The 26,332-nt window shown below is 41.1% G+C and overlaps 1 protein-coding gene across 2 annotated transcripts; it reads right to left on the bottom strand.

Moving 5' to 3' along the window:
- On the bottom strand, window positions 1-26,284 carry fam91a1 (family with sequence similarity 91 member A1). Of its 2 annotated transcripts, none has more exons than XM_038724913.1 (24): window positions 26,213-26,284; window positions 24,499-24,583; window positions 23,668-23,819; window positions 21,921-21,978; window positions 19,878-19,945; window positions 18,230-18,343; window positions 16,180-16,270; window positions 15,169-15,231; window positions 14,827-14,933; window positions 14,640-14,678; window positions 12,649-12,761; window positions 12,188-12,297; window positions 11,584-11,696; window positions 11,222-11,308; window positions 10,914-11,043; window positions 7,268-7,416; window positions 6,511-6,645; window positions 5,501-5,614; window positions 5,235-5,307; window positions 4,315-4,461; window positions 3,731-3,832; window positions 3,379-3,502; window positions 3,188-3,257; window positions 1-2,389 (listed from the first exon to the last, which is right to left on the bottom strand). In XM_038724913.1, exons 1-24 carry the CDS (start codon window positions 26,282-26,284, stop codon window positions 2,204-2,206), a joined length of 2,502 nt encoding a protein of 833 aa, XP_038580841.1. In that variant the 3' UTR covers window positions 1-2,203. The 2 variants fall into 2 exon arrangements, with proteins under 2 accessions (XP_038580841.1, XP_038580842.1); XM_038724914.1 differs by having other exon boundaries at window positions 2,204-2,389; window positions 11,584-11,693.
- Between the last annotated feature and the right edge of the window lie 48 nt (window positions 26,285-26,332).

The following is a 26,332-nucleotide window of genomic DNA, read 5'->3' as shown; positions in this document are numbered from 1 at the left end:
TTTTCATGGAGGAAAAAGTTATTACATATTTATTTATATTTTCATATACTTTTTACATATTTATTTGTAATAATAATAATAATAATATGGATCTAGAGCAGAGGGGAGATGGAACAAGGATAGAGGAAGGTCATGTTAAAGGAATGTCACTTTCATCTTTTTTTAACCCATTTAATTACAAGAGCATCATCATTATTAACTCAATCAATTATATTCACAGTCCCATTAAACAAGCTACAACAAAGATTTCCTAAAATATAGGCTGACATAGAAAACTAGCATTTTTTTTAAAACACTGGTGCATGTATATGTGGGGGAGGATGGGGGATATCTGGGGTGACTGAGTACTGCAACTAGATAACAGACAGGCAGGATGTTGAGGGGGTGGGGGCTCTTATTGTGAAAGGTAGGCGTGTGTGAAAACACACCAAGACTAAGGTGTACAATACACACGCATACACAACACACACAACAGTTTCTACAAAGTCATCATGCTTCAACAGGACCTCATGTTAGTCTTTTTTGTTTTTGTCTATTTCAGCATCACATTATTAGAAACAACAACCACAAGTGGGTCAAAAACTGCAGAAGGCAGATTCCTTCAAAAAAAGGAAAACTCAACAAAATGGGTTATCACTCTAAATGCAATAAAAAGTACTCTATATTCTTGGAGCCACACTGAAAATTCATGACAGACATCACACACTTTTTTGGGCCATCACATCTCCGAGACGCTGGGCAAAGTATTAGCATTTGCCTCCCAAGGGTCTGTGACAGCCTTCACAGCGAAGTTGCCATCTCCTCTCTAGACTACAAACCCCATTTTTCAAAACACGGTGTAAACAGAATCCCTTGGAGAGCGTGGCGGGCCGGCCAAGAGTGCACTGCACTGCACACAAACTGGAGTTGATCCAGGGAGAGATACTGGCAGGCAACGGTGGCAACAGGCCTGGGTCAAACACACAGACCTGACTGTTCCCATTCTCTGCAATTAGGTACACTCGGTTTATCTTGGTAAATTCTTGAACTGGGGTGATGGTTGGTGGTTTGTGACCCAATGTCACTTTTATTTGTTATATACTCACTCACTCAAAATGTACAGAAATCTTTTTTTTTTTTTTTTTTAACTAAACGTAAGCAAATCAAATCAAGAGATTTGATCAAAGACCTGGTAGTTTTTGATTGGTTGACAGTATTAAGGCAGCAAAATGAAAGTAAAACAGTAAAACAGAAGATTTAAAAAAATAATAATTATACAGGAAAAGAAAATGGTCTTTGGTGTTCTCTTTTACTCTAATTAAAAACAGCAGTTTCTCTGACGATCAGTCAATCTCTAACCGGTCTCGAGTTTCCAAGAGGAAACACTCTCTTGGTAAACGTAAGCTCTAAAATCAAGGGCTCCAATGTTTCAAAAAAGAAAACATGACATGACATGACATGACTTCATCCACAGGTTTGGAGAAATCCTGCACAGTGCAAATAATAAATGCCCCCAGTATTGATTACAAGTAAAGAGGAAAGAATTTCTTTGTGGTACAAGCTGTGCAGCAGTATCATGCATCTGATCACTTAACATGAGAAAACACAGGGAGGCAGCGGGGGTCAGTATTTGGACTCCAGTCTCCAGTCCAAATACCTGGTCCTAGATTATGCATACTTTGAAATCATTCCTGAAGAAGTCTGTTCAACACTTTATTTGTGGGTCATTTTGAGAACATCTATACAATATCAACTACTTTATGCTCCGTTCTCAAGGATCACAAATCATCCATTGATTGAAGGGAATGTTTGGGGGGGGGGGGGGGGGGCTAGTCAGTGGAGAACAGCGCTTGTGTTTCCAGTTAATGGTCTTCCATGTTATATGCTGTTTACCTGCATCACTGTTTTATACTGTGATAATAGCACCACTCCAACAGATAACACTGCCTTGCTAATATGAGGAATCACAACGGGAACGCCGATGGGGTGGGTTTGAACTGGGGTTGGAAACACTGTCAGAAGGATGATTCCTTGTAAAGTAGGTAAATGACTGAAGTGCTGGCGGTGCTAATTTCCCCATCCATTGATTGAAGGGAATGGACATGGACAAGAGGCTTCTGATTGAGAGTGTTTCCTTGTGATCGGATGTGTAGACACAGGGTTGGACCTCGGATACAAATTTCTTTGTGACCAAATCTGGAAGTTGTGGGGGGAGGGAGGTGGCTTATGTGGGTTGGTCCTTTTGCAGAGCTGAGATGTCCAGAGGAGGAGGGGCCCGCCCGCTCCACTCCTTCAGCTGCCCGTCCTTGAAGAGGAGGTTGAGGGCGGGCAGGGGGACGCCAGACTCTGCCGGAGGCTGACTGAGAGGGTTCGACACGCCGCTGTCCAGGTCAGAGGGCTGGATGCAGTCCTGCCAGCAGAGAGCAAATGTCAACAGATCACAACACCAGGCAGACCGGATGATATGTGGGACAAGGATATATTTCTCTGGGATAAAAGAAAATGTCTAGAAAGGCTGGGTAGAATGTTACTGCACTCATTTTCCAACTATAATACCTGTCTTGCATTTCTGTTTCTTTAGTTTTTTTATTTCTTTCTTTGGTTTCTCATGTGACTTCCAGGATACTACATATTACTTCATGTAACGGGCATCTCATGATAACATGAGACGGGTATATGGGTTTGACAAAATGTATTAAGATGCCTACTAAATAAAGATTAACTGACCGTTGCAAGAATATTGTACTTTATTATTTAACCAATACTGATTCAGAAAAAAAGGTTTAATGAAATAGCATTGCAGTCATTGTTGCACAAAATCATGACTTAATTATCTCATCATCTCAAGATAAAAGAAAATACACTTTTAGCTTATATTTATTCTTTTAGCCTGTTGTTTCAAATGAAAGATTTAATTATATTGTTTTCTCATGTGAAGCAATCTTTTCTCAAGATCAAAAAAAGCACAGGCTCACTGACTGACTGGAAATATGAAGTGAAGGAGGCCTTGTAGACAGTGTATCTGAACCAGATTAAACAAACATTTCTATTAAATACATTAATATTATGCCTAATATTATTAATATTTAATAGTTAACAGGCTCAATCTGAAAGATTAAATTCCTGGCTGCTGATATTTCACTGGACATTGTTATTTCTTTTCTTTTCCACAAGTATTCTCAAGTGGCAACCTGAAGAGTGTTTTTACCTGGAATGACTGAACGAAGCTCAACACCTTCAGCGACAGCTTTCGGCTTGAGTGAAGTAGCTCTTGAAGACTGAAACAACAACAAAGCTAAAGTCTCTCACCGCTGCAACACAAGTCTTTACACTTTTCTTAGAGTTTTAAACAAAATGAACATTTTCAGGTTACTGGGTGTTTTTTTGTTTTTTTTTAACCTTTCGTTGCTGCACAGTTTGTGCGAGGCGATTTTCCGACACACTTTGCGGTTGAGCTCGGAGCTGAAGAGGGGCATGCCGAAGCACAGTTCAAGAGGGACCCACTCATCTTCAGATGAAAGGGCTGAAAGAAAGGGATTGGTAAAGGAGAGGAGAGATAGGGATAACATACAACATGAGACGCCATTATCACGGACATGCTGGTTAAATCCAACATGGGACCTTTGCTACAATTTACCCAGCTTTTCACCGCCTTTGCCTTTTCTTCCAACTCTCAAACATCTGATTAAGAAAAGTTACATAAGATATTCGAATAAGAAAATAAATAAATTAACCAAAAATGTAGACCTACCGTCTGGCTTTACTTTGCCTTCCCCGTTGTTTTCTTCTGTCACAAGCTCAAAGGACTCAGTGCTACCGTTTGTGTCCAGGCCTCCACCTAGATGGGTGTCCCCTTGACGAAAAGCAACAGATCTTCATCAGCATTAAGACACAAAAAGCTTGTTTCTGGGAAGCTGATCAAAGCTAGATTACAGTTTAGAATAAAATAATTTCCCTTTTGCTGAATAAATATCAGAGGACTGTCAATTAAAACTAAATTACACTGGGCACTGTTGTGTACATAAATATCTACCTGTGATCACTTACGTCAGCAAGATTCAATCAGTAAATCTCAAGGTAAAGGCTAATACTGTTCGATCCACGTCCATTAGCAAAGGCTATCACGATAAGGCACACAATTATGCAGACAAACAGCATAATTAAACTGGACTGTGAGTAATCTTTATTTATTTTGCACCATCAGTGCTAATGGCCATCAGAGGCAAGGGCATTCTTACTAATTCAACTATACATCTTGTCTCTCAAATGCTCGCATACTGTACACACTTTTGCATATGCACACAATTAAAAAACATTGTGTGTTAGCGCCCCTACCGCTGTACTCGGCACTGTCGCTGGCCCTGCGACGGTGCCTGTTGTTGGAGTTTAGCATGGTGATGTAGCCACACTGGTGCTCCAGGTCCACTTGCTCCTTCAGCTTCTGCAGCGCCTTGTGTGTACACATGTTGGAGTAGGAGAACTCTGCACAGGAAGGAGAGAGGCAGCGCAAACAATGGGAATGATGCTTCTAGTGCAGCACTCAAAGTGAGGAACAGGACTCCATAGATACGTCTATCAATATCTCCATAGCACGGCGTTCGTATAAAACATGTTTCTCTAGAAGATGTAATAAGTATTAAGGCGGATGAGGCACTAAGCCTGACACGCAAATTTGCTAATTAAAGGATTTTAGCGGATTCAAATCCTTCTCATGATGTTTGACAAGTTAAAACCTTCAAAGCCAAAAACAGAACGTTTGAGTCACCAGACAAAAAGAACACAGCTTGACAGAGGTTGTGTCAGTCATTTATGCAAAACGTGGCAGTGACGTTATTGATATCACTAGTGTAGAATATTATATTATACAATATTATCAGTTAATAAATTTATCTTTCAGTTTAACCAAGGAAAGTATGGACAGAAACGGGAAACAAAGTCTACCATTCATTTCTAATAGATCGACTGCTACCTGCTCAGAAATAGTACTGTGACTGAAGCAAAATCACTTTTTAACATTCCTGTTTTAGAAAACCACGTCTCTCCCCTTTATTTTGCACCACCTCTCATTCTGTGCCAATAAAGAAAAGATCCATCAGAAGCCATGTTCATTTTTTATTATCTATCAAATAATGACTAAATTAATTGGATTGAGTGAATTATTCTTATTTACATCAGCTTATCATTAGTAATAGCATAACATAGTCATGTCAGTTACATAGTTATTCAATAGATGTTATCCAAATATTGTATCTTACCTCCTTTCAGATCTTCCTCATCAAAGGGGAACGGGATGTGAACTGTTTCTCCATGACCATGTATACCATGACCCTGAGGGTTACACACACAGTACAGTTTATAGTGTATATCCACACAGTGAGACTTGGTACCAAATATGTTATTACTGAAAACACGCAAAGAGTAGACACATGACATTAGACGAACATTCACAAGTTCAAGCAATTCAAGCAAAAAACTTCCAGAAACGTCACTTCAAAAGTGGATCTTATATGCGTGTGTTTACCTGGATTAGCACAGCAGAGTGTGTAAGGGCATCATTGAGCATGGTCAGCACGTTGGATGTAGGGACAACTCCAGGGTCGTGACCCCAGGAAGTGATCAACAACCTGTCGTAGGCCTGAACAGAGAAAAATAAATAATAAGAACAATGGTTTTCATATAATATAGAGTAAATACCCAGGAAAAAAACAACAAAAAGCAAGGAAAAGCAACATAAAAGTACAAAGAAATGTTTCGGTGCCTTTGTCCTCTACAACGGTAATAACATCTATACATTTCTACACATAATACTCAATCTCACTACTACTAATATTAGAAATGGTTTAATAGAGGAAGTGAAAAACCAACATGTCAACCTCCCTCTACGTCAAACATTAACAGATTAAAATACTTAAACCTCCAGTCAGAGCCTTCTCATGAAGTTAAGTTGTTATTCTTTACTGTTTTGATAATTATTTTCTGCTCTGTCAAGCTAAAAACTGTTTAAATGAATAAAATGTAGAAAACATACTTGCTGCTTTGTCCCCATAATGTGACCCATTTGCATGAAATTACCTGTCCTCCCCTTGAGAATTGACTGCATCAAATTCTCTTTTGTCCCCTGTCTCACATTCCCAGGGTAGTTGAAAAAAATTCCAAGACCACTGGGAAGCCTTGAAGGAGGAAAATGCAGATGCACAGTGTGGTATGACTGTGATTGTGATGCACTAGGTGCTTTGTTAAGAAATGAAAGTTGACGGGGACATAGGAAACAACCTTGAATTTTACCTCCAGTGCTCTGATTACCTGTTCCTCCAACTGAAACGGCAAGGTCAAAATTTAAAAGGGCAGATATGGAAAAGAGGAATAAAAGAGCGTCCTATCACATCTTTGATCGGGTTTTTCTTATCACATGTGGAGGTTTTCGTATCGGACTTCAGAGAGATTTATTTTGCTTATACAGTATCTGTATCAGCATACACTTACTTACTCAACCGTGTACCTACACTTGATTAATTATTAGTCTGGGCTAACCTGGAATATGTCCGGCAGTTTGCGGAGCCTGGAGCCTTTGGAGAGCAGCAGAGACGGCGGGCCTTGGCCGGTCACATGGTACAGGTACAGCTTGAACCAGATGGAGCTCACCTCAGGGATGGCCGGGCCAATGTGCTAGAGGTAGAGACAAACATGTGCAGTGTACAGCAGCAGAACTAATGCATACACATGTACACTTCCTCGTGACATTTTTTACACTTCATTTCTTACATAAAAACATACATTAACACAGACAAAAGAGAAGAATTGTGTTCTTCTGTCGGAGAAGCAGACACTGAAGCTGCTATTAGAGATGTGAGCAGAAAACAAAGAAAAGAATTCACTCAATTCCACTTTGCTGAGTCCCAGCAGTGCGAGAATAAACAGCAGCGTCAACGGCACAACAAGAGTTTAACTTCTTTCCCTCTGCCTCTCTGAGCTCCGCTAGGAAGCTGGAGTGTGGCCAGGCCGAGTAATTACTCATGAGCCTCGCCTCGCCTCCCTGCCTCTCTAACTCACGCTTTGTGTAGTTTTGTTGTTGGGGACAACTGCAGGCTGAGCGCCAACAAAGCATGCACACAGTCACAAATCACTCCGGGCACACGAGTGCGTACACACCACAAGAGGGCAAACACAACCAAACATAGCACACACACACAGACAGTCGACTACAACACAAATACAGGCAACATTTGATCCAGCAACCCAGCACACCACACAGTACCCACTCTGTTCTCCCTCCCTCCAGGCGTCATACCTGAGGCGTGCAGCTGCTGATGGGTCTGATCTCGTTGCTGAGAGGCGCCATCGAGACCACCAGCTTGTAGTTCTTGTTGAGGACGCGGCTGCAGGTGGCCTGGTCCAGACCCAGCAGGCTCTCACAGCGCAACATGTCCAAGGGGAAACCTAGTTGGGGGAAAAACCAGGGAGAGTCACAACTTCTATACAAAACATGCTGGGTGTGCGAGTGATTAGGTGTGTGCCTGTAGTTTGCATTCTTGTGCCTTCTACGACGCGACTGACATAGCTGTACGGATAAAGTACATTTCTTGAAGCAATAGTGTTCCATTCTAGCTAGCTGTTTCCCCCTTTTTACAGTCTTTATGCTAAGCTAAGCTAACTAGGTGCTGGCTATAGCCTTACGGTAAATTTTCCAGACAGATATTTGAGTGGTATCCATCTTCTCATCTAACACTCAGCAAGAAAGCGAATAAGCGCATTTCATAATATGAAAAACTACTCCCTTTAATGAAAAGAACTAAAGTAAGGAGAGCAAATAAAGATCCTGGAAGTTCATCTGCCAAGTGTGGAGGCATCCAACAGTTACTTTAGATGAGGAACACTGGATCACATCCAGAATGCACCGTAAAGATTCTTTCTTTCTTTATAGCAGTGGTGTTAGGAAGAGCGTTCTCTCCAAGGTGACTTGGACGCAATATGCAATAATAGTTTTCTTCATAATTAACATCACAGTCTGTCATTAAGTCTCTATGTTGGACATTGTCAATCAAAAATTCAACCCTCTATTATTATGTGGGGCTGCACTGAAGACTCGTAGTGAAGAAGAGTCTAGCCTGTCGAGAGAAATGTGTATTTGTTGGCAAGTTAAAATTTCCTCACTTCCTAAATGAACAATCATCAGGATCATTACTAGGCTCTTGTATCATTGTGGGCTTAGTCTAGCTTCAGCCAGCAAGCCCTCAGTGCACTCGCTCCTCAGCAGACGCCTGGAGCAGCAGCTGAGGACCGAGAGATAAAACAATCAGAAGGGAGGCACGCAGCCAAACCAAACAGACAGCATCTGGTGGCGTGGCATAATGGTAGCTACATGGAAACTCAGAGATTTGCTTTGTCGCCATTAGAGGACTCGCTCTCTGCTGCTCTACCTAGAGACACAAGTAGAACAATACAGCTTTACTCCAATACTGTTCCTGTGAATCCAGAAAACTGTGGCCATATTCAAGAGAAACTATTCAGACACAGGTTAGAGGCGAAACAGACAGCCGAGAGCGACACACAGATAAAGCTTGCCAAAAGCAGCACAAATAGAAGATCCACTTCCTCTTTGTTGCTTCCATAAAAGTTTCTAGCCGTTTCCAGAACTTTCACATCAAAATAACTTTCAAATGCTTCGTTACATGTTGCTTTTCTGACCATAAAACAAGTTTAAGTTGTTACATGAGTCATTTACAGTAGTTGTTTGTCACAATTGTGTATATGAATATCTTTTTAATAATAGAGCCAAGAAAGTTTTAAAGCTGCTTATTTGATGAAAATTCGCACCCCATGTAAGTGCAGGCCATTTACATTGCACAAGTAGTCCAGCTCCTCCAGGAGGGAACATCCTTATGTGTAGTCGCAAGAAGGTTTGTGTCACATCACAGTATCAAGAGCATGGAGGAGATACTAGGAGATCTGTGCTCACAGTCCAGCACTTTGCAGCTCAATTGGCATTCGCCAGAGAAGACCAGAATTGGCAGGTCCACCATTGGCTCCCCGTTCTGTTTTTAGATGAGAGCAGGTTCACACTGAGCACATGTGACAGACGTGAAAGAGTCTGGAGACGCCATGGGGAACGTTATGCTGCCTGCAGCATCATCCAGCATGACCGTGGTGGGTCAGTGATGGTAGGGAGAGGCATATCATCGGAAGCCAGCACAGACCTCCACGTGCCAACCAATGGTACCCTGACAGCTGTTAGGTACCAGGATGAAATCCTCATTTCCATGGTTAGACCGTATGCAGGTGCAGCGGGCCCTGGGTTCCTTCTGGTGCAGGATAATGCCCGGCCTCATGTGAGCTAGAGTGTATAGGCAGTTCCTGGATGGGCACTGATGCCATTGACCGGCCCTCATGTTCCCCAGACCTGAATCCAACTGAGAACCTCTGGGACATTATGTATTGTGCATTTGACGATGCTAAGTAGCACCACAGACTGTCTAGGAGCTCACTGATGCCCTGATCCAGTTCTGGGTGGAGATCCCCCAGGACACCATCTGCCATCTCAACAGGAACATGCGTAGATGTTGTCGGGAATGAATACAGGCACGTGGGGGCCAAACACACTACGAGTCACATTACGAGTCACATTACGAGTCACGCAAGTTGGATCAGCCTGTGCTTTAAGTTTTTATACTTAATTGATTAAAGGTTCAGTGTGTGAGTTTTAGTGGCACCTAGTGGTCAGTTGCAAATTGCAACAAGTGGCTTACGGTGCATTCACGTGCTCCTCGGATGGTCCCATTTCCCGAGTTGTGAAGTGTTCTTCCGACTTCAGTGTGTGTTCATGTGCTCTTAAGTCAGGCTGTGGGATCAACATCTACTACAAAGATGTGTTGGATTATCATTATCACAACAAGCAGACATCTAGTTCACTCTACACGGATAACTGTAACCCTTCTCTCTCTCTCTTTTTGCAATAAAGATTTAAGGAGGAAAACAAATTCAGATTATTCTGACACCACATGAATACACCGCTCACCCCTCCCTTTCCAAGCACACAGGAGAAGCTACAGTGGCCGACACGCTCTGTTGGCTCTTGTGGTAAATAATATATGTCCATTTGTCTGAATTTCTCTTCTTTTCTTAATTCTTATAAACATGTCGACTAGCAGTTTGTCCATTTGGGCTACTGCAGAAACACGGTGGCGTAACATGGAGACGTCTACGTAAGAGGACACGCAGTGTATGTAGATAGAAATGGCTCATTTTGAGGTAACAAAATCATAATGGTTCATTATGTAAGGTCCTTATACACAACTGAAAACATGGTTATGTATAATTTATTGCATTTCTATCAATAGATCCTACTAAATATTCTAGTCCTCAACTGCTTTTGCGATTTTGCTTTCCATTGACTGTTCTGGTCACAACGAATTACACAATGTACAGTAAAGATTTGGAACTTTTAACTATTAAGTTAATTGAGAGATGATGTGTGATTTAAGTGTTCCCTTAATTATTCTGAGAAGTGATGATACATTTCTGACACACACACACACACACACACACACACACACACACACACACTCTGCATCGCCACCTCTCAGCACTTACATTAAATTTCAGTCTGACTGATGTGTGCCGTTTCGAAAGTGCTCTTGAAACAACCATTACAAAAAGATGGCTGCATTTTTATCAAATATGATGTCAGTGTGAGGGCAGAAAACTATGGTAACTACAAAAACACAGTTGAAGCACAGAGGGAACTGTCTGCAGACAGTAGACAAATATATGGGTTTTTATTTTACTAACTTGCTGTTGAAGCTGTGAAGGCATGCCAGCTGTGTAATAATTCACAAAAACAAATATTGCCTGCAAGCTGCCTATTTACCACATGTGTGACGGGTGGATCTTGCATGTCCATAAAGGATATGAGTAAGAGGGTGTAACTGTTTAATTACCTATATTTGGGATATCAGGTCCTTGGTCCTGAGTGAGTTCTTTGTTGTAGCGCAGGAAGAGGATGGTATTTTTCAGGGTCAGAGCGTGGTCAAAGTAACGCTGGGCCTCGCCCTCTGCAGTGCTCTCTACCTGGAGACACACAAGCCAGGAAAGAAGTTAAAGTATTTGCATGCATGTACATGGTATACCTTTGAGCATGTACACATCAAGTTATAAATTGTTTCTGATTTTGTATCTGTGGTGTTTCATGACACGTGCTTTACACACTAGCAAATCTTAATTTTCATGTTTCCGTTGTTGCTCTCACCTTCTCCAACTCAGCCAGGAAGCTGTCCAGAGTCTCATCAGACAGCTTTCCCACCTCAAACATGGTCACTGCATGACTCTTCAGATTCTGATAGAAGGACAAAAACACAAAGGACTCAAGACGTACAGTCGATGTCCAATTTTTATTGTGACTAAAATGATTCTGTCACTATTAAGCCTCTTAATGCTGAGAACCTGTGTGTGTGTGTGTGTGTGTGTGTGTGTGTGTGTGTGTGTGTGTGTGTGTGTGTGTGTGTGTGTGTGTGTGTGTGTGTGTGTGAGAGAGAGAGAGAGAGAGAGAGAGAGAGAGAGAGAGTGAGTGTGTGAGGTGTGGGGGGGGGGGGGGGGGGGGGGGTCACTAACCGGTGACAGGTTTCCCATCATGAGGAAGGCTGTAAGGGTGGAGTCAAAGAGGAAGGCAATCCTCTTTGTGGGTGCAGTTGGGATGCTCAAGCTGCTTACGCTGGTAGTGTCTGCTACAGAGACACAGAGGGGAAAAAAGACATCCAACAAGAGAAATAACTCAAAACTGCATGGCTGTATCATTCTTAAATTGAGGATATGAGTTTGTGATTTTCAGAAAATGAAATGTGTTTACAAGAACCAAACCAAACAATGTCACTTTCTCAAATAGATAATTTTAATTGATTACTTCCAGGGAAATTGTGGTTGATGAACAGCCACTTTGACAATATCTAATTTGGATCAATCTGAGCAACCTGGCAGTTACTTAACATGCATAACAAGGTTAAAATTAGACCAAAAATGAGACCATGTTAGACAAACGCCTATTAATGTGAGAATGACTTTCAGAAGCATGACAGAGCTTTCTAAGGGATTAATTAGCACTGCTGCTTCAACACTTTGTGCAAAGGGCTTTGTGTGCATACCTGTGTGTTTATTTTTTTTTGCATACAGTGCAGGGTTTTGTGAGTGTGTGTATTTATGTGCGCGTGGCTAGACAGACCTTGGTCTTCCAGACTGGTGGTGTCGGTGTCGGTGGCTGAGGAGCCTCCCTCCATGACAGGACTGCCCTGCTCCCATGACAGCAGCATCTTCTGAGGGTCCATGGTGCCCCTAACACAGAGGACAAAGCCATAGTGACTGGTAGAAAGAGCACAGTCACCATAATAAACCAAGTAAAGTGCTTTTATAAGTTCCAAAGGGGAGTTTATTTAAATATTTCAAAATTTAGACAACCCGATGGAGTACGTATAGGATTTACTATAATTTTCTTCTCACATGGCAGTATAACATACCACAATGTAAACGTTTCCTACAAAAAAAAATCTAAAAAAATTTAAATAATGCAAGTTAATAATACGAACACGGCTCAACACACAGCACCACTGCCATTACAATTGTACTATTTATTATATAAGAAGTGATGGACGGTTAATATCAGCTGCATGTGCACCCAGCACATACTTAAGTCTGTTGACAGACGGGGCGTTCTTCCAGGTGGGGTGGAGCTGGTCTGAGCTGAACACCGGACCTTTCTTTACAGCGAAGCCAAGGCGGCAGTACATGGAAACTGCATTCTGATAAAACAAAATGAAAACACAGTCAAAAGATGTTTGATCCATTTCTGACATTATTAGTCTGATAATCTTTTACTGTTATATCATCAACCTGTGGCCTGTCACCCTCCTGGACTTCAGAATTGAGGTGAGGTATACTTTAGGAGGATGGGGAAAAGCAATGATAAGGGAATGAAAAAAGAGAGGGCAGAAAGTGGATTACACCACTTAATCCTGGTAAAATGTGTTGAGACTGTCACTGGAGGAAAAAATGGTAGTTTTAGCTTTCCTTTTCCTTCACATTTCTTCCTGAATGACTGCAGACTCCAAAGGGTGAGTGGCAAAATAAAGTGCCAGAACCTCTTACCGTTTTTCTTCACAGACCGTTTTCTCCTAAAGAAAGTCAAATCAGCTACAGTGCAACTAACTAACACTACATTGTCTATGTTTAGTCAAGTATGATGTTGTTGTGTTTCAAGTATTTTTGTAAGAAAGACCATTTCAGTACTATCTACTGTGAAGGACAGATGCATGTTTAGTCAAAAAATCACCACTTTGATGGACTTCCCTTCTGTGTCACATGGTAATTTTATACTGACATCAATGTTGACTTCTGAGGGTCTAAAAAGAGCCTAAAAACTACACAAATACTCTTTTAGGAGATGCTATCGCCAACAGGATCTACAATAAAAAGTCATTACTCAATGTCTGGTGGCTCAAACGGACTTAAAAGAATTAATTTTTTTTTTTTTTTTTAAAAAGGTTACATTGTGTACTTTCCACTAAACTGTGGGCTGGCTTTTTCATTATTTCCTTAAATTATGCAGTCGTCAACTTGCCTTGCCACTTCAGTCAAGTATGGTGGGTTTGATAGCTTTCTACACCTTAATGACACAGAAGGGCAAGCTGAGGTTAACTTTTAGCCACCCTCTTATAATATCAAAAGAAGAGGGCTTTTGTTCCCCTCCAAGTGATTCAGGCCACGACGTAGTCATTAACCACGAGAAAGTTATGAAACTCAAGTCATGATGGGAAAAGTTCTGCACGAAGGAGACCTCTCAGAGATCTCAATCTTCTCTGAAGTTGCAGGGTTTCTCCTGGTGAATAGCTGCAACCACCAACTTCAACCACTTCTCTTAAGTGCTGCTTTTCAATGGCAAGAATGAGATGAGACAGAGGGACTGGGGAGTTTGGCTCTTCATACGGTAGGTCATAACACTGAGAGGGAGTTTGGCTCCACGTCTGATAGCAAGTGAATGGGAAACTGGGGGGAAAGTGGGTCAAACTCGAGCACCAATTCAACTGGAATGGTGCTGCTCAGCCCTCTGGTAGTGTGATGGTGCATGATGGATCTTATCTGAAACAATGTATGTATGCGTGTGCGTGTGTGTGTGTGTGTGTGTGTGTGTCTCACAATCTACCTCTCAGGTCTGTGTGAGTGTGTACCCAGAATGAAACTGACAGATTGTGCAGAAATATCTACCTGCTACATAATATCCCTGCTCCTCTATCACCTATTTGCACAATGTTTCATTGGAAATGCCTACAACAAAAAAAACATTTTATAATATAGATTTATAAAATAAACTGCCAACACCTAAATTAAATAACAGCATACTTCTGGAAAGCAAATTCAAAAGAACATGGAATGGTTTTAATCTCTCAGATGTGATTGTAAACTTACTGTGTGCCTTCAAGCATAGAGAGAGGCAAAAAGCATGTCTCAAAATCTCTTTAAACCACAGTGGAACCTGAGAAAATTTCTTCCCCATTTTGTCAGTGTCAATTTTGGGCCATATTCACCAAAACTACCGTTATTTCCTTCGTCTTTTGAAAAACACTACTTTAGTCTATACATTACAATGGGACTCACACACTCTGCAGCAAGTGGATACCCACCTTCACTAAGCCCAAGTCGATCTCCAACACGTTCGCCAACTGAAAGCCACAGGTGGGGGGGGGCAGGATGAGGAGATAGCGAGAGAAACAGGACTCGGTTGAAAAGTTGATCGATAAACACATACAGTCATGTTACATTCAACGAGCGCAGCAGGTGAGTACAATAACACGTATTTGTGAAACCTACCTCTGCAACGTTTGTCTGCTCATCAATGGACACAAAGATTTTGTAGAGAAGCGTTTCAAAGTAATCGCCCTGGACGCGGTTCATGACAAAGCCTTCCAGCGGGGGCACTGAAAGGCACAAACAGTGACAAATTCAGAATTTGAATTGAATTGCTGAATTTCACTACCTTCTTTTTAAATACAATGTGTATCTGTAATGACGCTATTAGGCACTGTTTCAGATCAGTGCAAGTCCATTACCTATAATGCTTATTTTCCGACAGTTGTTATTCAGGTACCTACAGTGTACTCAGGGGAGGATAGGGCAGGACACACACACACACACACACACACACACACACACCTGAGATGCAGCTGTCATCAGATATGGGAACATCCAAGTAGATGTAGCCCCGGTTGTACAGGCCTGGAGTAAAAAAAACAACATTTTATAATACTCTGGCATAATATCCATTAATATCATTGTTACCACTTTCGGAGAACAACAAAACAAAAGAGTTCTGTTATTGAACTTTTTCTGTCTAAAATTTAGAAAAATTAGACATACAAGAGTCAATAAAATCTCAATTAAACTGCTACTTGTACTTCAAATTGCCCTGCGTCTCCTGTATTTAAAGTTATTTGTTCCCATTCAACTCTAGTAGCAGAGGTTCATCACTGTCAGACAGTGTTAATTAACATTTAAACTGCATGGACACAAGCTCAATCCCTGTGCATCATCTTTGAAATCCACAACCACACACTGATGAAAGACCTTCTGCAACATTAGTATCAACCTCCACGTTCACACTTATTTCAAAATGTTCTAGTATTTTATATCAAAATCATATAACCATTTGTTTTCTGAGAAACAGTAAAGCTTTAGAGAGGTACATGTACCACAGCAGCCCCTTATGGATGTGAAGCTAAAGGCATTTTATTTAGCAGAGGTGTTTGAAATGTTCCATCCACCTCAGTTTACATACATGACACCTCTACTATCTTTGGCTTAAATTTAACCATAGAGTTAATACAAGTGGTTTAATACAACTGATATAAATTTGAAGGAATTTATCTTTTCTTTTGAACAGACTGAGGCTGAAAACTGAGGATGTTTTGTTGTGTCATTACAATCAAAAGTATAAACACAGAATCATGCTTTTAAGCAAGTTGTCAGGAAGTAAACAAAAAAGAAAAAATAATATTTTGTGAAATTAGGCAGTTCTTGTTAAATAGACATACAGTATAAAAGTAATTATAGTTTTATTTTTAGGATAATTAGAAAACAAGGTGTAACCTTCATCTTTGTCGTCAACTGTGATGTATGCAGATACAGTTGGTGTAAATGGGAACATAACGTGTACGAGATACTCACTTAAGACCACATTGTACTCCATCGATCCAGCCAGCTGAGGACCAGAATCTATCATCTTATCAATGGCTTTCTTCTCTGCTGGAGAGCAGATCTGTAATTATACACAACAAACACGCAGCATTAGAGCATACCTACCTGTACACGTGGGTTTGTCTCCATGGATGCCAAAAATCATCTCCAGTGTTGGAGCAGTCTTTGGGAGGAGGAATACATTTCCATATTATACCTGTGTGCATTCCCACACTGTTTTTCGTATGGAAGGCAGAAGAACTATTGGGAACTTGGCAGGTATTTATTTTTAGTCAGGTGAGATCTCCACATGCAATGCAGGGGCTCATGGGATGAACAATTGTAAGTTTGTGGGTAACGTGTATGAATTTCAATGAAAGCTCAGGGTAAAAATCTCACCAACACACCTCATTCTCTCACTTATTGTGTAGATCACTGATACATGTAATGTACAAAAAAGGGAAGGAAGATTAAAAGAACCAACTGGATTTTCTATGTATAAGAAGTTTAATTAAATACCTTAACTTCAATAAATCTGAAAAGGCGTAAACGCTTTTTTACAACAGCTTTCCTGCTGTCCTCTCTCCTCCCACCATATAAGTTTATTATCCATTCCAAACTATTTAAAGGGATAGTAAGTTACTGTAATCCAATACGCTTTGTTAAATTTAGAGAATATTTCCTCATGGTTTAGTTTTTCCTCAGTTTTGTGTGCACTTTCAAAAAAATCTGGTTTTCCTACACAGCCCTGGGTCTGTTAATGGAACACAAAGGAAGTTCCCCACAACATTGTTCCAGCCAATCAACAACAGGTGGCGGTAACGCTTGTGCACAGGAGCAGTGGGAGAGAGAAAGTTCTAAACAACAGTACATTTGAACATGCTGGATTCATGGCTGCAGTCTATGCACTGTACCGATGGAGAAATGGCTGCCAAAGTGGAAAAGGTCTGAAGAGCACAAATTGTGAAATAAGTTATCTGGCATGGGGAAGACCTATGTTAACAACGATGAGGCGTTTCATGAAAACCGACGTGGAGGTTGCTCCGTTTCTGCTTGACAGGTGAGTAACATCAGCTTTGCTGTTTCACCCAAACGATAAGGTCAGTCTTGTCCATTTGCTGTTATGTTTGTGATGGCTGATCCGCACTGGTAAGCTCTGTTAGCTTTGCGTAGCAATAACTTTCTGTGTGTTTGTCTGCTCTAACATTATATGATGATATTTGTCAGTAAAACGTTTGTGGCTATCAAACCCTTTGCAAAGACCTAAAAATAGTGTTGCTAGAACAGTGGGATTATTTGGGTTGATTCATAATACAAAATGCTATACTAGGTAGCTAGCTTAATTACCGGAGAAGTTACGTTCCTTGTTCATTTTGCATCTGATACAAACGTGTCGTCACTATTTATTTGTGAAAACAATTTCAAATAACTCTCGTTAGTTTCTTACTCCCTTATGTTTTGGAAGCTGTGTTTGTTTTGCATGTCATTGATTTGATGATGTTTGTTTACTATTCGTTGCTGTTGAAGTTACTAGCAGTAATCCTAATCAAATAAATGCACTGTACCCCCCTTTTTGCTTCTTTAGGGTTGTTTTTGTTTAGTTTTGTATATTTGTTTTCTCTCTGTTGTTATAGTTCTTGTTGTTGTAGTTGTTGTTGCGTGTGTTCTTTCTTTAGGAAAAGAAAAATTAAAAATATATTAAATAAACTAACGGCTATCCTTCCAATTCATAAACTAGACTTCATGGTTTAGTTTTGTGATTCAACACATATTTAAATATTGACATGCTTGTCATCACAATTTCTACAGTACTGCTAAAAACCATGCCATATTTCAGCAGAGATACTGGTCACCTTGGCAATGTGCGTCCATTAATTTTGGGGGCGGAGCTTCTGAGGGAGCAATGAAGGGACGGGCTATTTGTTTGGCAGTTCAAATATCAACAATCTTTCTGCAGAATCACTTACTATCCCTTTAAATGTAAATATCTGAACACATGCCTATTTTCACATTAAATTTAAACATGGAAAACTTATCTCACCCTGATATCATCCTCTGTGATGTAGCCAGTCTGCGCCACCCACCACGGCTCCACAGAGATTTCCACTGGTTTGGACGGTAGCAGGTCCCGCGCTGACTTCCTGCGGAAGAATTTCTGACAGAGGAGTAAACGAAGGAAGAAGGTGAGGTGGAGTGACTGAAATCTAATCAAGATATTGTTATTTTGAAGAGAATGGTGGAAAAACATGCAGATTTTATTGTTAAAGGTGTTTTAGTTTGCGTGTGCAACATTTTATGGCTGTAATAGTTAACATTTGTGAAAATGTGTCTGCATATTGAACATTGCAGTTTGTTGTTGGCCCAGCTGGATTAAATATTCAGTATTCACGTACGCATTTTACATTAAGGGCCCGATTTAATAACATCCCGAATAAAGAGTGCTAAATTGCATGTGCATTCTAAAATATTGCACGTGCAATTTTAGTACCTGTTATGAGTGATTTACTAAGAATTATTGCGGCGATGAAAACAGGAGAAAACACAGTGGAGGTGGGAGTATTTAAATGAGGGTTTTGCGTGTTTTAATGGTTTCCGCCATGGAGAGTCAGGAGGGAAAGCAGCCACTGCGTAAAAACCTTGGTTCATTCAGTGCGTCCCGATTATGTGGAAATCGTACCTGCCAATCCTGCCTGAGATTGCACTAAGTACTTGGGACAGCACACCTGGAAAAACTGCTTTAGGAAACCCCAGCAGAAACGGATACAGTATGCTGCAATTATCCAGACGCGAGGAAATGCCAGCAGATCGTGCTTAATCCAGCCAGAGGGAACAATCACAGACCGTCCGCACCGTGCCCGGTCACTCCGCAATCTCCTGTCCCTGTCCGCCCCAATGCCCCATTTCCTCTTCGATACCTACAATCAGGCGCGCTTTGAACAGTTGGTGTTCGTTCCCTCTGGCTGGATGAATTTTACACATGATCTATGCACTACTGCAGCTGGGGGCTCTCCGCAGCGCCACGCAACTTTCTTAATTCTTCCCTCTTACGGAGAAAAGAAGTCAGGTCGAAACGAAATTTGCTTTATTGGTATGAATGTTAATACAACAGTATTGCCAAAGCTAAATGAAAATACAAAAAAAAATCTTTTCATATAGTTCATTGAATAAATAAAAATTGTATTTCAATAGGCTACATTGGACATAGAATAATATTATCTAATGTTATTTTCTCGACATTTTCTTTCATTACGGCTGTGTCTCCTTCTGGCAACAATAACAGAAGCCATCTCTGCGCAACACTTTGGCGGGTTGCACTCCTCTCAAACGTATTAAATACAGAGGCTGTTGCACTCACGTGAAATTGCGTTTAGGCTTGGTAGATCACATGTAGTAAATAAATGTATTTGGATGTCATGCCCCAAACTGCATATTCATTAAGGCAAAAGTACTAAAGGAACAACAGGCGCTATCTTGCACTTTTGAAAGACGTCACTCTGCGTGCACACCGTTAGTAGATCAGCTTACGTGCTAATTTGCTGGTGATATCAAGTTTGCCACGATTTACTCACGCAAACCTTTAGTAAATCAGGCCCCATATGTGCTAACATGAACAAATCAATCAGTTTAACATATGAAGGTTTCTTCTAAAAGTGATAATTTAAAAAGGCTATATTAGAAACATGTCTTACTTTAGAAGACCTGCACTGGTTCATCAAGTCGATGTACTGGTTTCTCCCGATGCCGAGCAGCCGCAGACCTGCAGGGTGATGAAAAAATGAGTAAATCAGTAAAACTCAATCATGCCTCAGTAACTGGCCATGAACTTGTAATCGCTGCACAGAAACAGGAGCAAATAAATCTGTCTGCAGTAACGTTACAGCTGCAGAAGTGTCTCTAGCTTTACAAGAAAAATGAGGGACAATTACAGCAAGAAGCAAAGTTTGAGAATTAGTATAGTTTTTCTGGATATTTCAGCTTCATACCGGAGAGCTTTTTTTAAAGAGTGTGACTCATCCAAACTCTGCTCAGGGAGTATGTCCACATAAAAACCCCCACACCTTCTCTGAGACAATTCCCTGACACACACACAAAAGCACTACGAATCCATCTACCAACATACACAGAGGGTTCTCTGAAAATAACAAGAGTGAGCGTATACATGCATTTTATCTGTAATTAAATTAACACTCTGTGTAGAAAATATGGGTCATATGGCAAAGGTTTTCTGGCCTGTATAGTGGAAAGGTATGCATATCTTGTCTCCAAATCCCATCTATGATGCAGGCCTAGAAAGGGCAGGGCAAAATGTGCTGGGACGGCTGCCAATGCAAGGAGGGACCAGTAAGGAATGTTTGCGTTTTGGCCTCCTAACACAGCAGAATCCTACACGCTTATCAAGCTGTTTCACCAAGATACAGACACAACACACAAACATCCGCCCACGTAAACCTCTCTCGCACACACTCTCACTGCCTCTCCATCCACCCACTTCTGCATGACACACTTCCAAAGCTCCTCCAGATAGATTAGAGAACAGAGGGCTCTGCGAGCACGGCGGCCTGCTGGGAGCCTTCTGTCTCCACAGCGTGAAAGGTCCTGTACTGTCAGGACTCAAGTCACTCACAGGTCACTGCCAAAGCCCGTTTCACTCGACAGCAGAAAGTGGAAGAATGCTACGAAAGACAGTACACTTGATTTTCAGTGTTGCCGCAATCTTGACTACATAACACGCGTTTTGTTTTTTGAGAAGCAATTTTTATTCACCGTGAAAGGGGATTTATATCAGTCAGTCCAAAACACATCGACAGTGCTCTGGTTTGGTTACAGAAATACAAAGAACATTTTCATGTTTATTAGTAATGCTAGTCAATGGGTTTGGAAAAGACATTTCTACTATAAACCCTTTGTTATTCAAGAGAAGTAGTAGTGGGCTTTCTAAGAAAAAGTATACCGCCAGTATTTAAAAACCACAACACAGAAGCATATCAACAACATTTGGAAAAAATGAATGCATCTGTCAAGAAAAGTATAAACAACAGACATATGCTACACCAAAAGTTGCCAGTTTAGATTTAGATTTACTCTGAAGTCAAGCCAAAGTTGCAAATGTCACTTGGTGTAAGAAAAGCAGTTTTACAAAAGCAGGGGAAAAAAGATAAGGCATAAATAAGCGACATTAATCTGCCACTTCTTTCCCAATGAATTGTTTAATCTATAAAATGTCATCTTTAAATGACTTGGTTTTGTCCGACCAACCCAAAGATATAAATTTTATAATGATAAAAACACAGAACAGCAGAGAATTATAACAACCGGATGCTTGAACCAATAAATGTTTAAACCACAATTAAAAACTATTTATCAAAATAGTTGCCAATTAATTTTTATATCATTTAAATAATCAATAGGTTGTAAGGACCCATGCTGAAGAACTGATGCATTGAAAAATACAGCAGTATCAGATATCCCTTGAAAACTTTCAGTTTAAAGTTAAAAGTGTCCCTGCAATGACCCCACGACTCGCATTCAAACCCCTGAGCTTCCTGAAAACTTTGCATCTTTTCACTGTGACTGTTCTACCACCTCAAACACCAGCCCTTTAAAAACAAGAACTGGGAAAGATGTAAAAATAAATAAATAGAGCGAGACCACAGACACAGAGAAAGCAGGAGTGGGAGGTACACAGAACTCCAGTAGTCATTTTAAAGGTGTGGGGAAAAAAGGAAACTCACAGTCAGCAGCAGTGAAGTTGGGTAAGGAGTCGTAACTCTTCTCACTGTTCATAATATCCTGGAGGTGCAAAAAAAGAAAGGAGAAAGGAGACAGGGAAAAGAAGAATTAAACTCATTTTTCCTCTCCCCCTTTCTATGTCCCCCGCCCGCCTCTGATTGATAACAGGATTAGCAGATCTGGGCGGCCGTGCTAATTTCTACTCCCCATTTTCATTAAGTGCTTAAGACGGATTATCAGAATATGACATAGCCTTCGGCAATTAAAGCTCAGTCAAGTTTAGTTGAGCATGCAGGAGGAAAGTCGCTAAAGCCTTTTTAAGTATGAGCGGAAAACTAAATGGTTCTTCTTTAATCATGTTTATAAGTCATAAGAAAGAACACTGGGCCTATTTGTCATATCTGTTCTGATTAAATGGAAAGTATGCTGAATGTGGAACAAACGACTGCAGCGACCAGCATCTGCACACACACTCTGTGTAAACACACAGGGGCGTGAATTGATGGAAATACATCTGAAGGCATTATGCAAAGAAATGACACACTAAATACATCTGTAATCAGCTTCAAGTGCAACACAACAGAGGCAAGTAACTAAATTACTTTCATTAAAACATCATAACTATTATATATGGTATGGATCACTTTTCAAAAGCAGCACTGTCAGCCGTGTGAACACATGGGCTCAGTCTTTGTAATCTGATTGGGAATGTCAGACGTCAAGGAGAAACCAGCTGGTCTCTGACTGTTTCTCTGTGAACCGGGCTGTGCCAGCCTCAAACACCGCACTGAGCTTTATCAGTGAGCCGTCATGCAGACCAAGGCCAAAGTGACCGCAGAACAAACAGCAGAGATTTTTTTCTGGGTGTGTTGGTCCTGGGATCAGGACCAATGTTAGGATTTGTCTCCCTGAGCTGGCTCGACATGACGCTTCACTAGACACTGACACCTAGTGCCTGACAGACGCCGAGTCTATCAACATAGAAAATACATTACTGCACAATATCTAATAGACTAACTGAATGTCGTATCTTATAATTGAATACACTCTAGCAAGGTGATGTATGCCATGTTACAACATATTTTTATATGCAAATGAAGTGTAATTTCAAGTGCATGCTTCACTCTTGCTAGTCACATATATACACACACACAGGTGTCTCCTCTATATCGAGTGACTATACAATAATTGTGCAGCTGCACAAAGAGATACCTTTTAATAGATCTATTCAGGTGTACCATATAATATGGTATGTTTTAATTATCCAAGTAACAAAGAACACATAACACATGACAGCAGGGAGTCATGATCCTTATTATAAGGGGTTCTTGGATTCCCTGTTTTGTCTGAAACAGCCATTTCTGCAGTGGTATCCAGGGATGCCAAAATTGAAGACATTTAAATTTAAATTAAGAGAGACTGGATGTTTCCAAACCAATTAGAGAATCTTTGCTGCTTCACAATAAGAATTCATGCTATGTGCCTTTTGAGTTTACCCAGCTCATTGTTCCGAAAGCGCAGATGAAAATGTGAAATCAGCGCGTTTTTGTTTTGGGTTTCAAAAGAAAGCAATGCTACTGAATCAGCCAGATTCTTCCCATACTGTGTGTACACAAAGATAAATGTTCAGGTGTGTGAGAAGCTACTTACTGAGATTATGATAACACAAAAGTGGCTGAAGCTTAGCCGTGCCACATCACACACCCATCTTCCCTATATTTGTTCTGCAATGCAGCAGAAGTTGCTTACCTCCATGATTCCTATGTAATATGAGAAAGGAGTGACTCGCAGCCCTTTGACCATGATGTCAGACAGGTGGTAGGGGTACAGCATCAGGTGGTCCCGGCTGTACTTCAGGAGCTCCTCATAATACTTGCGCTCATCCTTCCTCACATGGCGCACTGCTCATAAAAAATAAAAATAACACACAGCAGTCATGTCACAGCCAGGGGTGAGTGTCCAAGCAGTATACAATCTATACCAGATCAATCCAGGTTGAGAAAGGAGTATTGATTCTAAACAAGCTCCAGAAGGTCACGAGGGAAGTAATACAATTGATGACATAAATTGTATATTATTACACAACTACTTAGAGACTATTGCACGTTATATAACATATTACTTATCTGAATTTACTATCACTTTCTTGGTAATTGAAGACAAATGTGCTTAAACATTGTGTCGATATCACTCAATCTGCTTTACCTGTTCATACACAAACAAGTGTACCAAGAGGAGAATAAAGTATTACTGTGATTCCAGGAATGTACCTGTGATATATTATGCTGCAAGGTGACCTTACAATATACACTAAGCTGCCAGTTGTTAGATACACCTAGCTTTATCCTTCCAACTTGACGGTAGGAGTTATTGCGCAGCTGTTGTATTAGCATGTAAAGCATTCATTTTAGCTAAATATACCGGATAAACTGGAATCTGTACGTACATTTGGCCAGTCCAGAATCTCGAAGGTCTTGCAATAGGACTTGTTTACTCTTTGTCTATTAATCTCACACATAATCGTGACGTGTCCTACAGTACAAGGAGTGTATGTTTGGTGTGAGGGACTAACTTGCTCACCTAGGTTATTGCGGAATCGCAGCTGGTTGCGGATGCTGTACAGCAGCACATGCTTCTCATACTCACGCTGAGAGTTCCCCAAACCCTAAAGAGGTAACAACAAAGCACACAGGTGAGGACCATGGCTGGGTTAACCTAGTGAAATTAGCTACTTGGCCCCTTTTAACCCCACATTCCTCCCACTTTCTGAGCAATGTGTATAAACACAGATAATTTTGGTATTTTCAATCCATGCAGGAGATGGCTTCAGCCGGCAGCCCCTAACGGCTGCAGCAGCTGCCATATAATGCCACATATGCCACATAAAGTGTTTCTTTTTGCCACTGACAGGCTCAGACTGTTATCCCAGGTGTCTAACAACATCATAGAAAGGATCGCTATGAGTGACTCCTGGTCACACCCTTTGTTTTTAACAAGAAACAGAGTCTCGCTCAAGGACTATTCTTGCTCTGAAATCTCGTGCAAGGCTAGTTGTGCAGGAGGACGACAGTGGAAATGAGGGAAAGGAGTTTGTCGTGTACGTAGAGAAGCTGCAAACAAGACTTTATTTCCTAAGGTTACCCCAACACAACAAACTCTGACTCATGTTTCCACCGTCGTCAACTCACCTCTAGAGAGATTTCAGATCAAGAACTGTCCCAAAGACCATCAAGTCATCTGTTTCTACTGCATGGATTCCAAAATGCTTTGTGCCTACCAGTCATTTCAACCAAAATACATTAAAATAGGGCCCAGGTTTAAAAATACCAAAATTATCCTTTAGGGCTCTTAGTGTCACTTGATATTGTGCTTTAGAAGTCCATACTTCCAAAGGAATTTCTAAGGATGCACAGATCAAATAAACCGGATCGGTTTCTACAACAGTGACCTTATTCAATGGATCCCGTATCGGCCATGATGTGATGCATGCACCTTAAATTCAGTTTCTTTGTCAGTGTCACCATAACAGTCAGTCACTGTACATTCATTCAGTCACAGCAGGCCACAGACTCAGTTTATAGTGCCACTTCATCTCTGGCCTCTTGTATCCATGCAGTGAGAAATACAGATTTTAAATTTGAGGGAAAACAACACTGACACCTGATCAGTCTCAGGAGAGAAAAAATTGGAGACTTTGTGCATCCCTAAAATTGTCAATGGCACAAACCAGTTGACACAAAATAAGCCAGGAGGATTGGGGGCATTTGCCCACTTCTTCTGGTTTGTAACCCAGTTTTGGAGAGGATGCACAGGGATGCAGGCAGCTCAAACAGCAGCACAAAACTACTGTATCTACATCCACTGGCCTCAACATGCGACATGTTGGCGTAATGGCACAACGTATATTCAGGAGGAGGGATTTATGCAGACAATTACTAGCGACACATGCGAACATATATTTCGACATTGCAAGTCTTTTTTTCCCCCCACATTGTGCACAAAAGGTGTAAATGCAAAATCTGCAGGTGACATCCACGCGCTAACATCATGTGACGCCACATATCAAACAATCATGTGATGCCAGTGAAGTTAGAGGAGGCTTCAGTGGCTGTAACGGTAATGATGATCAGTTATGGCCCCGGTTGAATGCACAATCCTCTGCAGAGGAGGTTAGCGAGCCCTGCGCCCCTGTGACAGCTGCCTGAACGACACAGCACCGCGGTGACATTGACGGGTACACCCGCAGGACACGGCGGTGTCCCCCCTGTCCTGTGGACACGTTAAAACACAATACCTGTTTGACATTAGCTGGGAGCTTGTTCCATGGGTAATTCTGCCTGATGTGAAATTCCACGTCCGTGTTCATCGCAAGCTAGCTAGCTGGCTAAAAGCAGAATCCCTCGAGACGGTGAGA

Source organism: Micropterus salmoides, unplaced genomic scaffold, assembly GCF_014851395.1.
Source record: "Micropterus salmoides isolate LMB-PRFRI ecotype aquatic unplaced genomic scaffold, ASM1485139v1 Ms_hic_scaffold_17, whole genome shotgun sequence".
Classification (NCBI taxonomy): Eukaryota; Metazoa; Chordata; class Actinopteri; order Centrarchiformes; family Centrarchidae; genus Micropterus; species Micropterus salmoides.
The sequence above is the reverse complement of the archived record's forward strand: the minus strand, read 5'-3'. Positions and strand labels throughout refer to the sequence as shown.